Source organism: Eulemur rufifrons, chromosome 9, assembly GCF_041146395.1.
Source record: "Eulemur rufifrons isolate Redbay chromosome 9, OSU_ERuf_1, whole genome shotgun sequence".
In the NCBI taxonomy this organism is placed as follows: Eukaryota; Metazoa; Chordata; class Mammalia; order Primates; family Lemuridae; genus Eulemur; species Eulemur rufifrons.
Genome location: NC_090991.1, coordinates 36,151,036 through 36,175,192, shown reverse-complemented (window position 1 = coordinate 36,175,192; position 24,157 = coordinate 36,151,036). Strand labels below are relative to the sequence as shown.

Genomic DNA, 24,157 nt, shown 5'->3' with positions numbered 1-24,157 from the left:
ATTTTTCCTTTTACCTCAAGCTTGGAAATGGCTTGGCACTGTGACTGAGCCTGTCTTGATTTAAAATTTTGATATTATGTTCATCAAAATATTATCTTTTCTTGTATCAATTTTTTATTTTTAAGAGTACTGCATTAAAATATTCTTTCTCTTGATTCCTGAGTTTTTTGGTGCCACCTGAAATGTTGCACCCGAGGCAAGTGCCTCTTTCGCCTCACCCTAGTCCTGGCCCTGAGGTGGAACCTCCGAGGACACGGCCCCGCTCCCTTCCCATTCTGCCCTGTCGTCTCCATCCCGCAGAACCACAAAGCCGCACAGCCAGGGTGGGCGGTGGAGTGGAAGGCCAGGGCAGGAGAGGTCCCTGAGTGAGGAGACACCTGGCGGCCACCCCCCACCCGACAGCTTTGTCGGGCCATGGGTTGAATAACAGACACCTGCTCTGCTCTGGGCCAGACATGACAGTCAGGACTTTGTGGCAGTCAACACAAAGAGGACCTTTCGGAAAAGAGCCATGGAGATGCAGACTTCTGGAAGCGATTGTCTGTGGGCGTTCAGGAAGAGCATTGGGGTGCATTAAGAGCCGGTATGGATTCAATAACACCAGCGTTTAAAAAACAACATCACAAATTCTCGGGCTCCACCCTGGACCGACTGGGTCAGGAACACTGAAGATGGAGCCTGGGGATTTGTTTTTTTAAAAGGTCCCCATGTTTTCCTCGCAAAGTCGCCAAGAAAATTAAAAAAGAAAGTTCCTCGTGTGATTCTGATGGTCTTCTAGGTGTGGGAACTTCTGACCTGTAAGATTTCAAACCAGTTTTATACTTGGTTACCAGATGAATCTCCAGGGGTCGGGGGTGGGAGGACTTCCTGACCCCCCTGTGGCCACACATCAGGCGTCAACATTAAGGAGCAAAGCCACCCTGGAAGGAGCCCTCTGTCTGCCCCAGGGGTTGTCCCCAAAAGACAGGAGGATCAGACTTTCAGAGAGAGTGCTGATGGCAGATCAGGAACCGGAAGACCTCATGGGGGGCTGGAGCTATATCTCTCTCAGGACGGATGAAACTACCAGGACAAATAGAAATCCAGGCACTTCAGTTTAGAGTAAGTCGAGAGAGATGTGGTTTAGCAGCAGCTCATGAGGGGAAGATTTGGGGCTCATCATTTCTTGTGGGCTGTGATGAGTCAGGCGCATGAAGGTACTGCCGAGGTTGGCGGTGGGAAAGTCGCTGTGTTAATGGGAACCCCGGGGCCAGGGCTGGGGCGCTGGGGATCCTCTGGGCTATTTCTTGGTCTGACCACAGCGGAGGGGCTTGTGCCCCCTTTCAGGGGGTTACCTAGAAATCAGAGGAGTGCAGGGGAGAGCGGCTGGGATGGTGAAGAGACTTGCACTCTCATCCCAGGAGGGGTAGTAGAAGGTGTTTGGAGTATTTTAGCCTGGCATAAAGAAGGTTCTGGATGTGGCTGTTTCCTAACAGCTGCAGGGCTGTGACCAGGGCACAAGGGTAGACTTTATTTTTCTCTGTATCATTTATCACCTCCTGCATTGAAGTATCTATTTATTTGTTTATATTGCCCATCTTCCCCCTGGAAAGTAAGCACCATGGGAGCCGAGACTGTGATCACTCCATTGTTAGTGCCTGGCCTTGCAGAGAGGGAGTTCCCCATCCCCAGAGGTCCCCGGAGACAGGATCGTTGAAGAGAAGAGTTGAGCCCGGCTTGGGTCTAGGGACCCCAACTCTACTGACTGTTGGATTCCCACACACATAACAGAATGTGTGTCTGCACACTCCCACGATCCGGGTGGTCTCGTGCCCAAGCTGTACTCCACCTTGAACCTGTTGGGCCTTGCCCTGAGCGGTATTCAACTGAGGATGCTGATGGGATCTCCCAGCACAGCCGGACCTCAGGGCCCCTCCCCACATCCGGCCTGGAGATGGGCAGCCTTGGACTTGGCAGGAGCCCAGCAGAGGGGCCCAGAGACATCTACTTCTCCCGTGTCTCTGAGAGCTCAGTGTCCCTGTGGCCTAAGGAAATCTGATCTAGATCATGTTTGGTGGCAACAGGTGGACAGATTGAGAGGAGAGTGGTGGGAAGGGGATATTTCAGCAAGTCCAACTGAGTCTGCTTCACAAAGTTTTCTTGGGTTTCAGCAGGAGAACACTCCCACTGTTCATCCACATCACAGCCTGGTTTGTGCAGTGGGGCCACATCAAGGGGCTGAGGGCCTGGTAGGTGGCTGCCATTCCCTTGACCTCCCCCCATACTGGCCCCAATGTCTCCACCTTCCTCCGTTGTTCCTCGGTGTGCCTCCAGGCTGTGGGCCTCCCTTCGGGCCCATCCCTCTGGCCCAGCCCCCTCATCTCAGCCCCTCTATCCAGGCCCTCCACACGGCCACCATGCTCCTTCCGATTCAGAACCTCTTGCTTGGAGGCTCTGGGGCGTCCAGGCTGCGCTGCCCTCCCTGGGGAGCTGGCAGCTCTGAGGGCCCTGGTCAGAACCATCTCCTCCTCACATTTCATTCCCACGCCCACTCTGCCACCACATCCCAGTGGAAATAGGACCTTGTCCAGACTCAAGCTTTCCAGAGATTTTCCACCAAGACCAGTCCTGAGGCCCCAGGGATTGGTCTTAGTGGGAATTTTGGGGGGAGTGGAATGGGGGTTTGGGGAAGCCACAGTGCTAAGTCAGAGACCCTGGGGTGTGCTGCAATTTATTCTCCAAGAGGCTGGAAGGCGGAGGCCTTGGACAAAGGTTCTCTTCCTTTGGGGATATCCGAATCCTACTCCAAGGATTAAGAATATTGAGATTTGTAGGTGGTCCCCCCTTTCACTTTGTAATAAAAAAAGGCTCCCCTCCGCCCACCCCAGCCCAGCTTCCCTGAATCCTTCTCTCCTTTCTAGCTCAAGGAACACGTCCCAGCTCGTGCATCACGACAGCAGACCCTGGGAGTGCTGAGGGCCCCTGTTCGGGGCAGGCATCCCGCCATCCAAGACAGGTGGGCAGGGAGCGAGACAAATGAGTGCAATGCCTGCCTGGTTCCTACAAAGGAGGTGGTTCTCAAAAGACAGCCTCCAGAAGACCCTGTTCCCCAGATCCCAGGGCCTGGGGAGATGGGACAGACAGACAGACTCATAGCACAGACACGCAAGGAACAAGCAGTGTTCCCCAAGGAACCCCACCATGCGCTGTGCTCGGGGGAAGTGATGACACGAGGACACTGGTACAGGAGGACATCTGGGAGTAGGACATGGGGTGGCTGGAGGGAGGGGAAAGCTATGAGGCAAAGTTCGAAGAGAGAGAAGATAAAAGATGTTGTGGGGAGGAAGAGTGTCCGGGGAGGTGGGAGGTGGAATCCAGATGTCCAGTCTCCAGCGCTGCAGAAAGAGTCTGGCAGTCCTGGCCCGAGCTCTTGGTCCTGACGCAAACCATCTGCGTGGCCTTGGGCTGGACACTCAGTTGCAAGCCCTTGCTAGTTCAAACTTCCCAAATGGCTGGTAAATACTGACCTCACAGAGTTGAGATTTAAGAGCAACACGTGAGGCACGTGACGGTTGTCATCCTCGGGGCTTGGCAAGGGGCACCCCAGCGCCTCCTGACTGCTCAGCCCCGTGCTGTGTCTCCTGCGTCCTCCCCTGGACGCTTTTCTTTTGCCTTGTGCAGGTTGCTGTGTTGGTTGTTTCTTTTCTTTTCTTTTTCTTCTTCTTCTTTTTTTTTTTTTTTTGCTGAGGTGAGATTCACATAACATAAAATTAACCATTTTAAAGTTGAAACAATTCAGCCAGTTGTGCAGTGGCTCATGCCTATAGTCCCAGCTACTCGGGAGGCTGAGGTGGGAGGATCTCTTGAGGCCAGGAGTTCGAGATCAGCCTGAGCAACACAGTGAAACCTCATCTCCACAAAAAATAGAAAAATTAGCCTGTTGTAGTGGTGCATGCCTGTAGTCCCAGCTACCCCGGAGGCTGAGGCAGGAGGATTGCTTGAGCCCAGGAGTTGGAGGCTGCAGTGAGCTATGATGACACCACTGCACTCTAGCCTGGGTGACAGAGCAAAAAATAATAAAGTGAATAAGTCAGTGGCATTTAAATACATTCACAATGTTATGCAACACCACCCCTGTCCAGTTCCAAAACATTTTCATTACTCCATTAAGCAGTTTCTCCCCATACTCCCTCCATCGCAGCCTCTGGAAACCACCAATCTGTGTTCTATTTCTATGAATTTACCTATTCTGGATGTTTCATATAGATGGAATCATATAAAAAAAACCTTTGTGTCTGGTTTCTTTCCTTTAGCACACGTTCTCATTGCATGGATGTACCGTAATTTGTTTATCCATTCATTTATTGACAGACATTTGGGCTGTTTCTATCTTTTGGCTATTGTGAATGTGTAGTGCTGCTATGAACGTGTGTAAATGTATTGTTTGAGTACCTGTTTTCAATTTTGGAATATACCTAGGAGTGGAATTGCTGAATCATATGGCAATTATATGATTAAATTTTTCTTTTAACTGCCAGACTGTTTTCCACGGCAACTGAACTATTTTATATTCCCATCAGCAATGTACAAGGGTTCTAATTTCTCCACATCCTTGCCAACACTTGTTATTTTCCCTTATTTTTTTTTATCATAGCTATCCTAGTAGGTGTGAAGTGGTAGCTCATTGTGGTTTTGATTTGCATTTCCCTAATGATTAGTGAGGTTGAGCATTTTTTCATGTAGTTTGGGCTATTTTTATATCTTTTTTGGTGAAATATCTATTCAAATCCTTTGTCCATTTTTTTTCTTTGTCTATTTTTAAATTGGATTGTTTGTCTTTTTGTCTTAACCCCTCAGAGCCCATTTCTTCATTGTCCAACAGGGATGCTATTGTCTAAGTGTTACTGCAAAGGTATTTACTGCACAGCAATGTACATAAAGGGCCCAGTGCATGGTTAGGAGTGATAAACATTAGCTGGCTCTGAATTAGGCTCTGGTCTAGGGAGACCAACCATCCCAGTTTTCCCAGGCTGGTCCTGGTTTTAGCACTGGAAAGTCTGGCATCCTGGGAAATTCCTCAGTTCCAGGTAAACCAAGATAGTTGCTCACCCTACGGTGGTCCCAGGGAAGATAGACAGTGTGCATCCTTGCCAAGTCTTCACTCTGAACCTCAGTTTCCTCATCTGTAATGTGGGACTGATAAAGCCTCACAGAGTTGTTATAAAAATCGGATGTGCTCATTGGTTGAGAAAGTTAACCAGAGAAATCCCTCCCAGGCCTTACCCAAAAGTACAAAAATAGGATCACAGTAACAAAAGAGGATTTCCTGGCCTTAGCGCTTCAGGCTCTATCTTTCACAGTCTGGTACTCCTCAAAGGATGGGAAGGGAGCAGCAGCATTGGCAATGCCTGGAGCTTGTTAGAAGTTCAGAACCCCACTTTCCAACCATACCGCCCTGAATGCGCCTGATCTCTGATCTCGGAAGCTAATCAGGGTCGGGCCTGGCTAGTACTTGGATGGGAGAAATTCAGAATCTCAGACCTCTCAGACCTGCAGAATCAGAATTCCCAGGTACTGCAGGTCCTCCAATAACTTTGTTTTGTCATAATATTGATGAGAGAAAGAAATTGATTCCCGCCTGAGGCCACTGTCTGTGTGGAGTTTGCATGTTCTCCCGTGTCTTTGTGGATCTTCTCTGGGTGCTCTGGATTCCTCCCACATCCCAGAGATATGCGTGTTAAGTTCATCGGCATGGCCGAGTGGTCACAGCAGGAGAGGGCGTCAGCGCACCTGGATGGATCGGACAGCATCTTAGCCAGAGTCGGTTCCTGCCTCTCGCCCTGAGCTGCTGGGCCAGGCACCAGCCCCCCGCGACCCTGAACTGGAATAATTGGATAAATAATTATCTTACTTGTTTTTAGGAATCTTTCTTAAATGTACGTATATAGTTCACATGGTTTCAATGTTTCATATCAGAAGTGTTTTGGTCTTTATTTAGAAGTTTGGTGATGTTTTTTTGACCAGAAATATGCTGGAGGAACTTAACTCTTATTTCTATCAATTAGCCAATGGTAAAATTGGCTTTGTTATATGTTGTTTTGCTTGAAATTGCGGTTTCCAAGAACACATCGCTGACGTTAAGTGAGGACTCGCTGTAATTCACATGCACACTCAAGTGTGGGAAGCATGGCTTTATACCAAAGGCTTCGAAGCCGAGAAATCATCCAGAATGTGGAAAATGCATCAATATCTCCATCACAGTAGTGTAATATTTATGACAGCATAAAAATTGGAAGCATCTAAATGCCAAATAAAAGGGAAACAGTTAAGAAAATTGTGGGTTTCCTTCTGAGCGGTTTGTCATGAAGCCATGACAAATCATGGCCAGAAGTACCATGTTCACCGTCAAAAAACTACCTTAGATATCATGAAATGTGACAGAAGCAGGGTTATGGCTGCGAAATTATATATACATATGAAAAAACACTAGAAGGAAATAGGCCAGTATGGGACCAGATGAGGGACTGGGGAGGCCTGTTTTGTTTTTGTTTGTCCTTATTGTCCTAATTCTCTGTGGTTATATGATTTATATTTATGCTATCAAATCTCCGGTTGGCTGGTATCCCTCAAAAAGCCCATGGTTGACTCAGTGCCAGGCTAAGAGGATGTCTCTGTTTCCACGCAGTGTTGGAGTGTTAGGAAACACCCGGTTGGAAAGCCAGTCCACGATCTCTTCCAAGCCTAATCCAAACTCCCGCTTCTAGGGCTTTCTTAGGTCAGCCTCACCCACCCCAACACACCTCGTTACCCCAGGCCCTCAGTCTGGGTCCCTCCTTTCTGGGACATACCAGGGTACTCACTTTCTGCACTTCTATGATGACAAGTGACCTGTGTCCATTTATTTCAGCCTCAGGTTCGAATACCTTCGGAGGGCAGCTGGAGCATATTGAGTGGGAACGTGAGGTGAGGGGAAATAATAACAGCAGGGGGTGGTCAAGGAGCCCTTCCCGAGTGCCAGCTTCATCCTATGGCTTCACATTTAATCCACACAGCTACCCTATGCGGCAGGTGTTTCTCTCTTTAACTATCAGGAACAGAGAGGCGAAGTCACCTACCCAAGGTCACACAGCTAGTGAAAGGCAGAGCCAGGACAACAGCCCCGGTCTTTCTGCCTTCAGAGTCTGAGCTCCTAACCACCATTTCCTTGGGGACAAAAATGAGTGACATGCTGGTGGAGAGGGTGCTTCTAGACCAGTACTTTACTCTGCAAAAAATCTGCTGGGAAGCTGTTCCAAATGCACATTCTGATTTAGCAGGTTTGGGTTGGGTTGGGCCCAGGAATCTGCATTTCTAAGGAGAGTGCCACTCATGTTGCTGGTCCTGGGGCACACTTTGAGTAGCAGGGATCTAGAACATATTCCCGTTGGTCTTGGAAGGCCTCTGGAAATGGCGGCAGCAGGGACTGGGATGTCCCCTCCCCACAGTAACCCTGCCTGAGCCTCCCGGCGCTGGGCCAGGTGCCTGCAGCCCCATCCTGACAGGCCTGGCTGGACAAGTCTCTGCGGCAGGCCCCACGGGGCGCCCTCGGTTGCTCGCCCCAGCATTTCCACCTGCCAGTTGGCTGACAGGTGATGGGCCGGTTGTGACAACTCAGCCAGAGTTTCTGTCCAGAAACGTCTTGAGCTCAGCCAAGGTAAATGCTACCCCGCCGTCAGCAATGAGATGCCTGCCGGGCCTCCCGGCGTGACTGATTGAGGCAGAAGAGACAGTGTAACGCGGACGTTTAGGATGGAGCTGGGGATGGTTCCGAGGAGGCAGCCCCCACAGTCAACCTTTCATGGAAAGGTCCAACAAAATCACCGTAATAGCTCCCCCTTCTCACATACCCACTGTGGGCCTGGCACTGGCTCAGAGCTTTCTGTTGACATGTTTTGTGTAATCCTCTCAAGAGCCCCTCGAGAAAGATTACGGAGGAAACTGAAGCTCAGAGCGGAGAGGAATGTTTGGCACCAACTATTATGTAATGGAGCCAGTTTTTGAACTTGGGTCTGTCTGACTCCACAGCCCATGCACTTGATCCTAGAGCAGTGGTCTTCAAATTGCGCTCCACGGAACCCTAACGTTCCCAGAGGTGCTTCGCAGGCTGCTGTGGGAGGGAGGGTGGTGGAGAAGGAAGTAGCACAGCAGGCTGGGCTCCCGGCCCTTCTCTTTCCTTCCCCCAGGGTGGCTTTACTTTGATGTGATTTTATGTATTGAGCTTCCATGGAACATTAGTTGGACAAAAGGATTTCAGGACTAAAAATATTTGAGATCCATAGCACACTGCCTCCCTAAAGAAATGTGGATTATTGACCAGGGCTTCTTACACACATCTCGGAGAAACATAATTCCCTTTGGTGGACTTGCCCAGTGGTCTAGCTCTTGCTACCATCTGTAACCCTCTTTGTCGAGTCAGGTCACCCCTGTCATAGCTTCTGGGATGGGCTGTGAATTGTGTGAATTCCCCAGGAAGGCTCACTGCCAGGCGCCATCTCTATATGTCCTTTTTTAGAGACACACTGAGAAGAAGCCCTGGGATGGACTGGCCTGAAGAGACCACTTAGGGCTTTGTACTGATTAGGACACAGGTTCAGCTGTTGTAACAAATGCCCAATGACAAGGCACTTAGACGTGAGAGAAATCTGTTCCCTCTCACAGGTAGCTGTGTGAGCAGCAGTAAGCAAGGGTTGGTATAATATCTCCACAGTGTCGGGGACCCAGGTTCCCTCTGTCTTGTTGCTCTGCCTTCTGCAGCATGTGCCTTCCATTCTGTGGTCCAGGATGGCTGTTTCAGCTCTGACCATCACATCTGTATCCCAGCCAGGCAAGGGGAGGGCCCCCCATTCCTATTAAGGACACTCATTCTGCTCATCCTGCGTTGGCCAGAGCCATGTAGCCACACCTAAGTGGAAGGAGGGCTGGGGGATTCAGTCTAGCTGGGTGGCCCTGTGCCTAGCTAAACCTGGGAGTTTCTGCTACTCAAGGAAGAAGGGGAGAATGGTTATTGGGAGATCATTATTAGTCTGTGCCATGGGTGGGACTTCCTCCATCCAAACTGCCAGTGCGAGTGGCAGCATGATCAGAGGCCCACAGTGGCAGTTGGGAAGTGTCCCCAAAGTTGGTGAATTCCAAGCCATGGGACTCTGTTCCTCAGTGGCTAGTCAAAAAACCAGCAGTGATTGACTTTGTAGAGGAAAAATCACAGTGTCCAGTGTATCACCAGGGGAAAGTTCTCCCAGTTTTATTTCATGTTCTTTTGGTTCCGAGGAGCCATTTGAGCTGTCTCACGGAGGAGGGTCATAGTGGGGGTGCAGAGAACTGTCATGGAACTCGAAGGCTGGACACAGAGGACAGCCAGACCTCAGGGAAACCGGAAAGCCATCGGGAGCCAGGGCTGCTCTCTCTGTCTCTCCAGGCCCCCCCTCAGCTCTTGTCTTCCTTTCATTAGTTCATCATGTATTTATTGAAGCCAGATGCGTATGAGGTCTTCCTTCTCCTCCCTGTGGACCAGCGTCTTCTGCAGACAGCTCCAGATGGTGGTGGTTTCCGCTCCCGAGCCTCTGCGACCTTTCAACTCAGTTTCCTTGCCACCAGCTTCTCAGTTTCCCAATGTCACGCTCCCTGGAGAGGGCTCTGATTGGCTCAGGCTGCGCAAGCCGTAGGTTGTAGGCTTCCAATAGGCTGGCTGGTTTTGAATCCTGTGACCACCTATGTACAATCCATCTGACTGGGGAAGCCCAGGGTCATGTGGGAGGGAGAATGTGGCGGGTGTGGTCGCTCAGCAGGGTCTGTGTGTGTGGGGGGCAGATGGTCTTGGGATGGGGGCTGGGCATCCTAAAACATGTCTGGTACTAGGACATCATTAAAAACACGATGCCACACCTGCAATTTGAGTTAGCAGGGCTCCATGCAACGCTGATGTTCCAGAAGCATCAGAAATTCTAGACTAAGAGGACTGGTTCCAGAAAGCGCTGGGTGCGTAGGGACAGCTTTAATGGCATCACTGGCGCTCAGCTCCGAGGCACTTGGATAAGCTCTGGTTCCATAAAGAGCTGGACGGGGACAAAGGATACAGGCCAAGGAGGCCCCCACCCCGGCTGAAGGCTCTTATTCGTTCCACAAGGCCTGGCCGGCTGGCAGAATCATTGTGCCTCCCTGGGCACAAGGACAGAGTGGAAGACGCTAGCCAGACAGTCGAGTCCTCACTCAGCTTTGCTTCCAGAAAGTAAAAGACATATTTCTTGGGTTGTTTTGTTTTTGTTTTTGTTTTTTTAAGGCTAGTCTAGTGAAGCAGTGGGCGGGGAGAAGGAACAAAGGAATCTGTAACTGGTTGTGATCAATGAGTCGTAAACGGCACTGCACTCGGACCAGGCTGGTGCTTGCTTTTTGAGAGTGCTGGTTTGCTGGCAGGGTTCAGAGGGCGAGGGGACACTGTGGTTGACTTTCCAACGTATAACTCACCGCACGGCCTTGTATGGTAGGAATGGGGTTTGGGGCTCCATGGTAACCCAACCCCCCAGCCAGCGTTTGGTTTAGGTCGAAGCTGTTCAGCATCTGGTGCCGTCCTGGCAATGGGTGTTAGTTCAGAGGTGGCACGTGGTCCAGGGTGGCCCGGTCATCCATTCATTCAGTGGTTGGGGAGATGTGTGCTCTCCTTCTCTCGCCGTTGGTGAAGCAGGATGCACAGCACTGGTTGCCACTGTCAGCCGTCTTGTGACTCAAGGTGACCAGCCTTAGAATGAAGCCCGTGCTGAGAATGGCAGAGAGGAAAGACTGAAGGAACTTGGTCTTGGTGACTAATGAGCCACGTTCCCCGTCAACCCTGATGTCACGAACACTGGCGTTTGCTCACCCAACTTCCGTTCCCTCTTCCCTGGGGGGTGTGGATTGGTTTGTGCCAATCAGGCATGCCCTGACCCCGTCCGAATCCAGGGGCCGCCTCGCTGGCTCAGTCAGACTGAAGCAAGGTCTTGCACTCCACGCTTGGTGAGAGGTTTCTCTTTTTGAACCAGTCAAGAAAGCGTGCAACAGGGGCCCACAGGGCAGTCGCACTTAGGATGACACCTGCTGCTGGACTCTCAGTCACATGGTCTAACGTGTTTCCTCCGTGTTGAGGCTGGGTTGAGCCAGGTTTCTCTTCCTTGTCCCTTGAAAGCCTCTCTGCTGTTAGCTGTACTTCCTCAGAGAGGAGCTTGAGGAGTCCGGAGACACTTTCCTGTGTCCAGGTGTCCCAGCTATGGGACTGCTCTCCACGGACTCGGATTCCCAGAGGAGGCAGCTGCTTCCTCCACAAGTGGCTTTTGTGTCACCTGCCATCGGAGATGGGGGAGGATGCTGTCCTTGCTGGAGCCACACTGCTCATTCTCCGCACAGCCGCAGGCACCAGCAGCTGCGGAATCCTTGTGATTCGGCTCATTCGCAGCGGATCCTGAGCACCCACCGTAAGCCAGGTGCCAGGCCCTGCAGGCAGGCGCTAGGGGTGAGGACCCAACCCTGTCCTTGAGCTTCATTCTCCATAAAGGACCCTCGGTGGTCCTTCTGGTGTCAGGGACTTTTACCAATCCATGACAGGTAAGCGGCCCAAGTCACCTTCCAGGGGAGCTGTGGCTTAAAGATCTAAGAGACCGTGGACAGAGGAAAGGTCACCGTCTTGGAGTGGGACCGACCTGGTTTCAGATAGCTATGTGATCTGGGGCCTCACTTAGAAAACGAGACTGATGGCCGGGCGCGGTGGCTCACGCGTGTAATCCTAGCACTTTGGGAGGCCGAGGCCAGGAGTTCGCTTGAGACCAGCCTGGGCGATAGTGAGACTCTGTCTCTACAAAAAATTAAAAAATTGGCTGGATGTGGTGTCGTGTTCCTGTAATCTCAGCTATTCTAGAGGCTGAGGCAGGAAGATTGCTCGAGCCTGTGAGTTGGAAGTTGCAGTGAGCTAGGCTCACGCCGCTGCACTCCAGCCCAGGTGACAGAGCAAGACCTTGTCTCAAAAAAAGAAAAGAAAAAAGAAACAGGACTGATATTAGTACTCACCTCCCAGTGTTGCCAGGCAGTGATAAATATGGAACGCCCAGCACACTGCCGTCACGGCTCTGTGAATGCCAGCTTCCCTTCTCCTCCCTCCCCGTCTCCCAATCACTCCCCTGTGGACTTTGTCCTTGGCTCTGCCCAGCAGTGACCTGCTTCAAGTCACCCCTGCCCCCAAGCTGCAATGTGGCCTTACCCATCACCGTGTGGCCTCCCTTGGCCAGTGCTCTGAGTAGATACAGCGCCTGGCTTCACTGTCCCAGGGTAATCAAAGTCCTGGGCCTTCATTTCCGACACCGAAGCAGGCTGACTGAAACAAGACCTTTCTCCGAGCCTCAAAGCACGTCTTGGACACGGCCAGCTCAGGGTCCTGGGCGGGAGCTGGATTCAGTTGACTCCCAGACGTACCTGAGAGCACCTGTTTACCCTCCACTGCTATCCTGCTTTGTTTGCTGGAACGATCCTATCCTGGTCACCAGCATGTGTGGTGGCACCAAGACAACGGGCCAAGCATGAGCGGCAGGCTTTTGCAAATGACACTTTGTTCAACACATCCTCCGACTGAATACATACTCGGTGCTTCGACAGTGTAGGTAAAGGCTGACCTCACCCTTGGGGACCTTACGGGCTTACAGGAAAGGCAGGCGTGGAGATAACAAGTACAAAAGCCAAGTGCATCGTCACAGGCGCAAAACGTTAAGAGAGTGAAGCACAGGGTGCGAGGAGGCCGTGGCAGCATAGGGAGGCACTCTCGGGCAAGTGGCCCCTGCGCTGAGGCCTGGTGGAGGAGGAAGAGTTGGCTTCTGAACAGGGTGGGGAAGAGGTTTTGAGTCACAAGAGGCAAGTCCGAGGCCCTGAGGCAGACAAGTGGCTGGTGATTTCCAGAACTGGAAGAAGCCGAGCAGGACTGGTGCATGGAGAGACGGGGGAGAGGAGAAAGTGCTGGGTGGGACCACACCACCGTGCATTTGTGAAGGATTTGTGTGTAAGTGTTTATTTTTTTTCTTTTCTTTTTTTTTTTTTTTGAGACAGAGTCTCACTCTGTTGCCCAGGCTAGAGTGAGTGCCGTGGCGTCAGCCTAGCTCACAGCAACCTCAAACTCCTGAGCTCAAAGGATCCTCCTGTCTCAGCCTCCCAAGTAGCTGGGACTACAGGCATGCGCCACCATGCCCGGCTAATTTTTTCTATATATATTTTTAACTGTCCATATAATTTCTTTCTATTTTTAGTAGAGATGGGGTCTCGCTCTTGCTCAGGCTGGTCTCGAACTCCTGAGCTCAAACGATCCGCCCACCTCGGCCTCCCAGAGTGCTAGGATTATAGGCGTGAGCCACTGCGCCCAGCCAGTAAGTGTTTAACAGAGAGCTAAACCCCGGGATTTAAGGCGCATCCCTCCAGCAACGTCATCAGGAGCTGAGGTTCCATCCAGTTCTCCACTCCACCATCCCCAGGGTGTGGCTCTTGTCCTTGTACTCACAAGATGGCTGTTGGAGCTCCAGCCAGCATGTCTGCATTCCAGGCAGGAAGAAAGAGAAGGGCATAGATAAGAGGGACCCTAGGACCTTCAGCTAATCTCATGAATCAGCCTGTGTTACGTGGCAACCCTTAATACAGCCAGGGAATGAAGTTGTTTCTAGATGGCTACATCGCTGCTTGCAAGAGAATGGATATTGGATAGGCAGTGCCCAGAGTCTACCACATAGGGACTTGTAGGTTGTGGTAAGGGGCATGGCCTTTGTTCTAAGTGCAGCTGGGGACCCTAAGACTGTTCTAAAGGAGGGGAGTGACATGGAGAGGGGAAAACAACTGCAGGTTGTCCCAACTGAGCCACAGCAACACACACCTGTGGGCATGTGTGTTAGTTTCTTGGGGCTGCCATAACAAATTACTACAACGTTGGGGGCTTAAAACAACAGAAATATATTCTCTCACAGTTCTGGAGGCTAGAAGTCAGAAATCAAGGTGTTAGCAGGGCCACGCTCCTCTGAAGGCCCCAGGAAAGAATCCTTCCTTGCCTCCTCCGAGCTTCTGGTGGCTTCCGACGGTCCTTGTCTCGAGGGCAGTGTCTCCAGGGAGCCCCAGGACGCTTGTGAGCAGAGGGACGTGGCCTCGCCAGTGTTGTAGGTTGGCGTGATTGCCATGCCAAGGAAGGCTGGAGGCAGGGGCAGTTTGGAGGTGGCGGCAGTGGGAACGCCCGACATTACCACGCTTCTTCCGCTCATCTTCCCACGGCCTGCCCAGACCCAGGTTCCCAGAGCGTGTCCCTGTTCGAAGAGCAGAGTGCGGAGTGCAGGAACCCTCGTCGCTGCTCATGCTGGGCCCAGGGCAAGGGCTGGCTGGGCAGCTGGCAGCTTGGCAGGGAGAACAGCGTTTGTTCTGCTGTGTCTGCAGCCACTGCTGCTGGGCCGCCTGATTAGTGACCCACGACGCCCAGGGCTCCTCACGGGTCAGTAGCCCCAACTCTGTGGTGGTGGCTGCCAAGGGAACCTGCCCACCAGCCTCCTGTCCTCCCGCGGCTGGTGCTTTTGGGCAGTTTCTAGGAAATGCTCTGACATCGCCCATTCCTGGCTCTTCCAGTCTTTCTGCCAACCATTTCCCTCGGCTCCTTTAAATCCTGGGCCCAAAGTCTCCTCCGCAACAGAGGTTTTGCAGAATGAACCCCTAGCTGCAGTGCTCTGGCTTGTTCTCTATTTTATTCCCACTGGGCACACAGTAGAGGTTGAAAACTGTGCCCTGAAGGAATCTTTGCTACTTCTCTCCCTTTCTCAACCCTCTGGTGACCGCAGTCTGGGCTCGTGTCATCTTTGATTGAAGGTGTGTGTCCACATATTCTGCTCACGTAAGTCCAGCCTCCTCCATCAGACCAGCAAATCCCCAAGATCAAGGACCAGCCTCCTCCTTTAGACGGTGCCCTCGAAGATTCAGTTTTTTCTTTTCTCTTAAACAGGGCACTTCTCAAGGACAGGGACTTGTCTCTCCCTTGGTCTGGGAGCCACCCGGAGACAGGGGCTCTGTCTGGGGCTGTCTTGTCTGTTCCTCCCTCGTGCCCCAAACCGAGCTCAGCCTTGGTTGTGCTCTGAAGGGACTCAGGGGCTGAAGGATGAGCATCTCAGCTTGTCTGAACATGGCTGCACCGGGCATGGACACAGCAGGTGTGGATTTGGCTGGGGGCCAGGTGCCGAGCTGTCTGGGGCCAAGGGGAGCCCAGGGTCTCCTACGCCTAAACTTGTCTATGGGCCACAGGTCCAGCACCCAGGGAGGACAGTGACTTCTTGTCTGAGTGGGGAGGGGCAGAGCGTGGCTCCTGGCACGCCTGACTACTCGTGCCCCCTGTGGGCTTTGTCTTGGGTGCCGGCAGGAGGACAACCACAGCTACTATGTGTCCCGGCTGTACGGCCCCAGCGAACCCCGCAGCCGGGAACTGTGGGTGGATGTGGCCGAGGCCAACCGGAGCCAAGTGAAGGTCCACAGAATACTCTCCAACACGCACCGGCAGGCTTCGGTGAGTGCCCCAGGTCCCCGCAGTGTGTCCCCTGGGCTGGGAGGCTGAGGGCCAACCACCGGGCCTGGTCAGCGGGCATGGCTGTGGCCTGAGGTCTGTGATCTGGGAGGTGCCTTCCAGGGGTTCCCGTGGGGCTCAGCCAGAGTAGGGTGCCCATGTGTGGTCCCAGAGGCCTGCCGTGGACATGCTGTCTCCACTCGGTGCAGACAAGCACGGGGCAGGGGTGGGAGCCCAGGCCCCGGCCTGCAGCTCGGACCATGCTGTCTCTCTCCCATCCCCTGCAGAGAGTGGTCTTGTCCTTCGATTTCCCTTTCTACGGGCATCCGCTGCGACAGATCACCATAGCAACCGGAGGTAAGGCCTTGTCAGTGGGTCCTGGGGGAGAGTTTGAAGATCTCAGCCCGAACTCAAGGGGCCTCCCCAGGGAGGCTCGTTGGAGATGGGGTTGTACAGATGGACTGAGGGGACCCGCGTTTGGCTTTCTTGGGAACCCGGTTCTCAGAAGGGAGGTCAGTGCCTGTCAGACCACCCGCCTTGCATCAGCCCACCTGCTCATGTGCGTGTGCGTGTACGTGTGTCTCCCTCTGGGCCAGCGTGAGTCCGTGTGGACAGCCCTGTGTCCCTGCGTTTCTGAGTCCATGAACGAGAGGGAGAGGGAGGTGCCAGTGAGAGCCTGGGCTCCTGGGACCAGGCTCTGTGTTGACCCGAGGAGCCCATCTTTCATTCCTGTGCACTTTAGTTCTCTGTCTCACTTCTCCAGGGACGGGGAAAGCTGAGTGTCACTTCCGCTTCCTGTCCCTTCACCCTACAGTGTGCCCACCTGGAGGGACGGGGGGAAGCTTTTCTGGTTTGGGGCCCTTTGGCTCCATACACACCAGACCCAGAGCCCACTGGGCAGGGACAGTGGGCAGAGGTCCCCTGTCACTTCCAGCTCTGTCTGCACTGCCCCTTACTGCCCTCGGGGAAGAGACCCCCGAAAGCAGCCCCTCTGGGCCATCTCTGGTGACTCCTTTGCGCCTCTCCCCACCCTAGGCTTCATCTTCATGGGTGACGTGATCCACCGGATGCTCACGGCTACGCAGTATGTGGCCCCCCTCATGGCCAACTTCAACCCTGGCTACTCCGACAATTCCACGGTTGCTTACTTTGACAATGGTGAGGCCAGATCTCAGAATTTAGGTCACCTGGCTCCAGGGATGCCTTGGTCCAGCCCCTTTAGAGGAGGAGCCCAAGGCCCAGAGAGGGCGAGCGTCCCGCAGCCCCAGAGCCAGGCAGCCGCACCTTTCTGTGCTCAGTTTCCTCACTGTAAGATGGGGACAGAATGCCCACTACCCCACAGGATCCAATGAGGTCACAAGATGAAAAGTGCTTGGCTCCTAGTAGAGGTAAATAAATGTTGGGACCTTTATTATTTTTCTTCCTTACCAGGTTGCCCTGTGAGCACCACCCCAGGAGAACAGACGTCTCTCCTGTTTCTCCTCCTTTTTATCTCAAGGGGTCGGGATGGGCAAGAAGGAGGGGGCATGCGTGGGGTAAGAGGTGATCGAGTACAGTGTCCGGGGGCTGCAGCAGGACCTCCCGGCTCCTGTCCAGCGTGGAAGCCAGGCTGGAGTTTGTGGGCTGCCCAGCTCCTGCCTCCTCAAGTCTGCAAACTGCCCCCATCATCCCAAAGCGACCCCACCTGTGCCCAATCTGTTTTTCCAGGGCCCTGCTCCTTGCACTACCTCCTCATCCAGCCAGGCCTCTACTCTTCTCCCTAGGGACAGTCTTTGTTGTTCAGTGGGACCATGTCTACCTCCAAGGCCGGGAGGACAGGGGCAGCTTCACCTTCCAGGCAGCTCTACACCGTGATGGCCGCATTGTCTTCGGCTACAAAGAGGTGAGCGGGCCCAGCCACAGAGACAGCTGGGCCTTAGAGCCTTTCTTTCATTCAACAGATATTTGTAGAGAACTTGCAATGTGCCAGGCACAGGGCTGGGCGCTGGGGATACAGCAGTTACTAAGATGATTGTGGGCCCTACCCTTGTGGAGCTATAAGTCTGGTTGAGAAAATAGACAATTATTACCTGGATAAATGTAGAATTGCCACTCTGACAAGTGCTCCTAAGTAGAGGTGCCTGGTGTTAACAGAGCCATGCACAAGGTTCCTCACCTTGGTAGAAGCCAGGGGAGGCTTCCCTGAGGAAAGGAGTTGAAATCTGCAGGATGAATAGGAGTTAAGGAAGCAAAGAGGAGAGTGAAGTGTGTTCCAGGACTGAGAACAGCACTTGCAAAGGTCCTGTGGCAGCACAGAGCATGGCTGGTGCAAAGCACTGAAAGAGGCAGCGTGGCTGGAAGAAGAGAGTGAGGGGCGGGACAGGGCAGGGGAAGAATAGATTTGCCTTTGAGAAAGGTCACTCTGGCTTCAGAGTGGGGAACAGATTGTTGGGGGCTCCAAGGGAAATGCTGGGAGATGACTTAGGAGACAAGCGATGGCAGCTTGGAGTGGGATGGGGGAGATGGAGACAGCTGGCCAGCTTTGAGAGTCACTTAGTAGGTTAATTAACAGGCTTCGGAGATGCATTAGAGGAGGAAGGGAAGAAATGAAAGAAGTTACTGAGTCAGGGACAAGAAGAACATGTTCTAGGAGGTGGTGCAGGGAAGACTGGAATTGGGATGGGGGCCCACTGGGTTTGAGATGTCTTTGAATGCTCCAAGAGGTGACACCGTGCAGGCAGACACAGGTCTGGATCTCAGAGGGGACATCAGGCTTCCAACAGTCTTCTCCCCACTGCAGATCCCCATGTCTGTCCTGGAGATCAGCTCCTCCCAGCACCCTGTCAAAGCAGGCCTGTCAGACGCCTTCATGATTCTCAACCCATCCCTGGACGTGCCAGGTGAGTCCCCAGGGATCTCGCAGAGGCCCAGACTGGGTAGGACTTGGCCCAGATTGACCCCGCACCTGCAGGGGGTGGCGCTGGTGCGGGGAGCGTGGGTGGCAGAGAGTCGAGTGGGAACTGGGGGAGGGAGGCGCAGTGAACTCCGACTTTTCTTGGTCACAGTAGAGGAACCATCTTTTCCAACAGAATCTCCAGGGGGAGGCGCTGCTCCGGCTGTTGAAGGGAAAGGGAGCCAGAGCCCTCCACCAGGGCCTGCTCCTTTCAGAAAATCTCCAAAGACACCACGTTAGGGGCATTGAGTCCTCCTAGAACACAACCGTGATGGCCTCCTCACCCCAGCGTTAAAAGGACAATCACAGGGTGTCAGGAGACAGGAGCGCAGCCTCAGACACACCATCCACTCTCTGTCATCTCTCTGGCCTCAGTTGCCTCATCTGTGAAATGGGGGAGGAGCTGGAGGGCTGCTTCTTCTCCCCCCCCCACCCCCCCCGTGCTGACACCTTAGGGGACCACAGCTCTTTCTTTCCTGCTTCCAACCCCCGGTCTGTGCCCATGAGGGCCGGGGATTCATGTTCCTGGGGAGGCTGCAGGCCTGCCATCCACTGCTGCTAGACCCCTGGCTCAGAGACTTTTTAACCTGACCTGTCCTGCTGAGCTGTGTTCAAATTCTGCCACATAACCTGCAAGACCCCAGCTGGGTCTGGGGGACACCCTTGTCACTCTTCCCACCCCACCTGTGCTTGATGGGGTCTGGAGACCTTCTGAGCTCCACCCTGGCCGTGCCAGGTTGGGTGAGAAGATGTGCTTGGGAGCCACCAAGGCACCTTCCTGTAGACGGGCCAGGCACCCCCATTCTGTGAGATCTAGGGCTTCCAGGCGAAGCATCACTGCTTACGTCTGTTGATTAAACTCCATCAATGCACAGGATCTGACTTCCTACCATAGACTAGGCCACTGTGTTCCGGGGGCTGTTGAGATCCAGTGAAGAGGAAGCCAGTAGTGCCCTTGAGGCATTCGTCGTCTGAGCACAGCCTCTGTCCTTAGCAGAAGTCTGAGGACAAGGACCAGGGCTCAGTTAAAGCTTTATCCAGCGCCTTCCACATGCAAGGTCTCAGCACCATGCTAGGGGCTCAGCCCTGGCGCGGGAAGCCTGGGTTGGAGTCCAAACTCTGCACAAGCTTCTGACCTCTGGCAAGTCACTTAACTTCTCTGGGTTTCTTTCTTTATCCGTAAAATAGGGGTAAGAGTGATACCTCTCCTCCTATAATTACCGTGTAGGCGGCGTGTTTGGCCCGATGCCTGGTGTGCCAGGTCTGGGGGTCCTGTGCTGGCCTTGGTGACTCCAGCAGGACCCTGGCACCAAAGCAAACAGTGCAGGAGTAGGAGTGGGTGACGTCATGATGCTGGTGTGTCACAGGTCACATGCCACAACCACAGCGTTTTCATGCGGCTTTTGTGGCTAGGGACAAAAAGTCACATGCTAGAGTGGCAGAGTTTCCCAAACGTTGCTCATTTGCACATCCCCCTTTGAGATTTTGCCATTTTCATGAACTACTGTTCTATTATTTACTAATACTTTTCTTTATCTTCATTTATAAAATTATATTTTTCATGAATAAATGTATCTGATCTAAAATTCAGAAGATACGAAAGGACGTATAGAAAAGATTGGGTTTTTCTCCTGTCCCCTGTCCTCGAGGTCTCTCCCTGCAGGCAACCAGGGCTACCCCGTTACTTCCCGAGCTACGAGCCTTCCCGTGGGTGTGTGGGGGTACACGTAGCACACGCTTAACACAAACGGTAGCGCGGGACGTCCACTCTTCTGCGCTTGAACAAAGTGCATCTCGCCCGCCATTTTGTGTCCGCACACAGTGAGCTGCCACACTCCTGTCGATGGCTGCGTGATAGTCCCTTCCATGGACGTGCTTTAGCGCAACCTGTCCCCTGGGCATAGGCTTTTCAGCCACTTCCAATCTCTTGCTGCGTGCATAATGCTGCGTGCATAATGCTGCGTGCAGGAGGTGCTTTTATGTCCCTGTGTCAGTATTTCTGTAAGGCAAATTCTCAGTAGTTGAATCATTGAATCAAAGGACAAGGGCATTTCTATGTATGTTTTTTTGGTATAAATGTGTGGGGTACAAGTGTGATTTCGTCACATGCGTAGATTGCATGGTGGTGAAGTCAGGGTTTTTAGGGTACCCATCACCTGAATAACGCACCTTGTACCCGTTGAGTAATTTCTCATCACCCCTCTCCCTCCCAACCCTCCCCCTCCCGAGTCTTCACTACCGTTCCACACTCTATGTCCGCGTGCACACATTATTTAGCTCCCAGTTACAAGTGAGGACATGCGGTATTTTTCTTTCTGTGTCTGACTTGTTTCATTTAAGATAATGGCCTCCAGCTCCATCCATGTTGCTGATGTGTATAGGTTTTTTTTGTTTGTTTGTTTTGCTTTTTTGAGACAGAGTCTCACTCTGTTGCCCAGGCTAGAGTGCCGTAGCATCAAGCTCACAGCAACCTCAAACTCCTGGGCTCAAGCAATCCAACTGCCTCAGTCTCCCGAGTAGCTGGGACTACAGGCATGCGCCACCATGCCCGGCTAATTTTTATATATATTTTTTTAGCTGTCCATATAATTTCTTTCTATTTTTAGTAGAGACGGGGTCTTGCTTTTGCTCAGGCTGGTCTCGAACTCCTGAGCTCAAACGATCCGCCCGCTTCGGCCTCCCAGAGTGCTAGGTGGTGTGTATAGCTATGGTAGCTATGGCCAAAGTGAGTTCCATGGAGCTTCTGGCACTTTACGCTCCCCATGGGTAAGCATGCCTGTCACTGTCACTTGCTGCGTGTCCCAAGACAAGGGCTGGACCGCAGTGCTCCCATCTTCGAATGAGTTGCCTGCAGCCCGTCCAAGGGCTGTGCTGAGGATTAACTGGGAGATAATGGGCACAGAGTGCCAAGTACAGTGCCTGGCCTGGGCCAGGTGCCCAGTAAAGGCTGGTTGTTACCTAGCGAGCATCTCTCGCCCCCGGCCACACCTTCAGCCTGCCAGCGCCATGGGTGGGTGGGTGGCGACACTCAAGGGTCGAGGGGTCGGTGAATGGGGCCTGGTTCGTTCCCAGCAGGCCAGGAGCTCTTTCCCCTCTTCAGAAATTCACCAGCCCTCTCGTCCTCCACCTCTCGCCATCTCCCTTTCTATTGCCCTCTTCTTCCTGACATCTGCCTGCTGCCAGCAGTCCTTGCCTTGGGACAGCAGCAAGTGAGAGTGACAGGTGTGCTCACCTATGGGGAGCATAAAGTGCCAGAATCTCCATGGAACTCACCTTGGCCGTAGCTACCAAAATTATCCATGCCAGCAACGTGGGAGGACCTGGAGGCCATTATCTTAAGGGAAACGGGTCAGACCCAGAAACACAGCAGGCAGACTTGGTCCCCTAAGCGCATCTGTCAGTGAGACCAGCTGCCGCACGCCCTCCCGACAGCACTGTGGGCGGTACTGAGGGGTGGCACAGGACGGGAGGCTGGAGCGTAGGGGCATCTGATTTGCATTTGCTTCTGGAAAGGGGTTTTGTGGTCACGTTTTTGCCGCTGCTACATGGGACTACTGCAGCCCTCAGTGTACTGAGGGTGGCCCCGCTTGTGGTTCTGGGAGTAAATGGCTCTGGTGGGCTTGGGGGCAAAGTGCCCACCGCTAAGCTGCAGGTGTGGACTCTCTCCTCCTGGTCAGCAGTTGGGCTGGTTATGGCCTCCTTCCACCCCTGGGCCAGCTGGCTGGTGGCCGTACCCCAGGCCTGGCCTGCACCCCAGCCTGTCTTCCCTTCCTCTCCTCCCTCTTCAGGGCCCGGCGCCCTCTGCCTCCTCTCCTTCCACCGCACACCTCCCCGGGAAGACCTCAGGCCCCCGTGGTCTTAGACCCCGAAGTAAAGCCCCGGACAGTGCCCGTTAGACGGCTGGCACTCACTCCACACATATGCATGCCCCTCCCTCCTTCCCTGTCGCAAATATGCTTTGAACTCTCCTGCCCATTCCTTGTATTTGTGTTGCTGCAAAACTAGGAAGTGTTTTTTAGCCAGCAGGACTGTTTCCCCGTCTTTGCTGTGTGTGGATGGAGCAGTCTTTGCACTCGCACGTAAGAGGCGACAACAGAAAACTCTTCCTTAACATCAAATATGTGTGTCCTCCCTTGCTCGGTGCGTAGGGCGCTGTGGAAATCACATTATCCTTTAGGCCCAGTTCCCACCCTGGGTACTGGCTGACAGCCAGCTGGTACGCCCCACCGTGGTTATGCCAGTTGACAAAATATTGAAATCCTTTCATTCTTACTAAACACCTGCTGGTTTGAGCCCCCTGAGTACCTCTTGCCACCCCACCTGCCCCCCCTGACCCTTCCCCTCAAGCTCCCAGTGCTCTATCGAGTGGTTTCTAGCTCGGGGGGGCCAGGCATGGACCTTCAGGGTCTGGGAACTCCTGGAATTGTACGTGGAGTGTTGAGATCCGAATGCAGCCTTTTCACATCCAGGCATTTTTCTGGGACAGTATCCACAGCTATCACTGGGGTTTGAAATGGGCCACAGTCTCTGCTTTGGGGAGTGATGGCTTTTATATGGCTAAGAGGTCAGATTCCTCTGGGTCTGATCAATTCATCCTAGCAAGTAGGGAATTAGTTTGGATTAGGTTGAGCTGCAAATAACAGTCAATTCGAAATAACCGTGGCTTAAATGAAACAGAAGTTCAGGAAGAACCCTGTGGTCTGCAGTCCCTATGGCCACCATGGATAATGCCATTATCCAGGCTCACCTGGTCGTTCACCGCCACGTGGGTGGTGTCACTGTCCTTGAACCCAGGCTTGTTGGCTCCTCGCTGCCTGGGGCACTGTGGGGAGTGGAGGCTGGTTCCCCACTATTCAGGAATCCCCCAGCCACTGAGCCCTGTCTGGGGGACTCTCTCCTCCCCCAGGCTCCAAACGCTTTCCTCCCCACCCTGCTGGGCGAGGGCGGGGGTTTGGGGTGCAGCTCCTGGTTGAGTTCCCTCAACCAGAAGCTGCTGAACACAGCCAGAGTTTGTCTTGCCATCGCTGGCTTGGACAAACCATTACACGGGCTTTGGAGCAGAGTCTGCAGAGCATCTTTGACGAAAAGAAAAGTCACGTGCAATCAGCAGCGCCTGTCTGCACTCCAGACGTACGGGGTGGCTTATACCTAGTTAGCCGGAGAGGCCGCCAGCGTCCATACACGTTCCTCTGTTCAGTCGCTTATTTCATGGACAGTATAAAAGCAACTTTAGCGTTGCCAGCATCGCAACTGACAGAGATCCTGAGCTAGTGGAATTGGTTAATGAGGTTTTTATTACAAAGGGTTTATTCCAAAATCGTAGCCTGCCCCTTGGCTGACCCCAGAATGGCCTCAGACGCCCATGAGGCTCTGGTCCTCCTCCTTTACCAGAACTTTCCTGTCCTTTCTGAGGCAGGCTTGAGTCCAGACAGCGGCCAGGCTGTGGGTGGGGGAGGCGGGGGTCCCGGACCAGCCAAGCAGGGACCTGGGGGGCAGAAGCGGATGTGGTCACCAGGTTTCACCTTCCCGCCTCTTCTGTAACGGATCCTGTAAAGTGCTCTTCGTTGGAAGTTTTTAATCCATCCAGGGTCCCTCCGCCCCTCTTTTCCCTTTTCTCTTTTGTTTGTGCCACTGCTCTGCTCCCTGAGTCTTGTCATTTCTCTTTCTTGCCTCTTCTTCCCCTG

General features: G+C 53.1%; 1 protein-coding gene across 2 annotated transcripts in view; it reads left to right on the top strand.

Annotated features, from left to right (window-relative positions):
• The window catches only part of PLXDC1 (plexin domain containing 1), a 63,113-nt gene that overhangs the window by 13,220 nt on the left and 25,736 nt on the right, over nucleotides 1–24,157 (top strand). For both annotated transcript variants that reach the window (XM_069481326.1, XM_069481325.1), the window contains exons 3-7: nucleotides 15,401–15,544; nucleotides 15,829–15,898; nucleotides 16,577–16,699; nucleotides 17,305–17,423; nucleotides 18,321–18,420. In XM_069481326.1, the coding sequence (XP_069337427.1) occupies nucleotides 15,401–15,544; nucleotides 15,829–15,898; nucleotides 16,577–16,699; nucleotides 17,305–17,423; nucleotides 18,321–18,420 (556 nt within the window). The remainder of the gene's footprint in view (nucleotides 1–15,400; nucleotides 15,545–15,828; nucleotides 15,899–16,576; nucleotides 16,700–17,304; nucleotides 17,424–18,320; nucleotides 18,421–24,157) is intronic.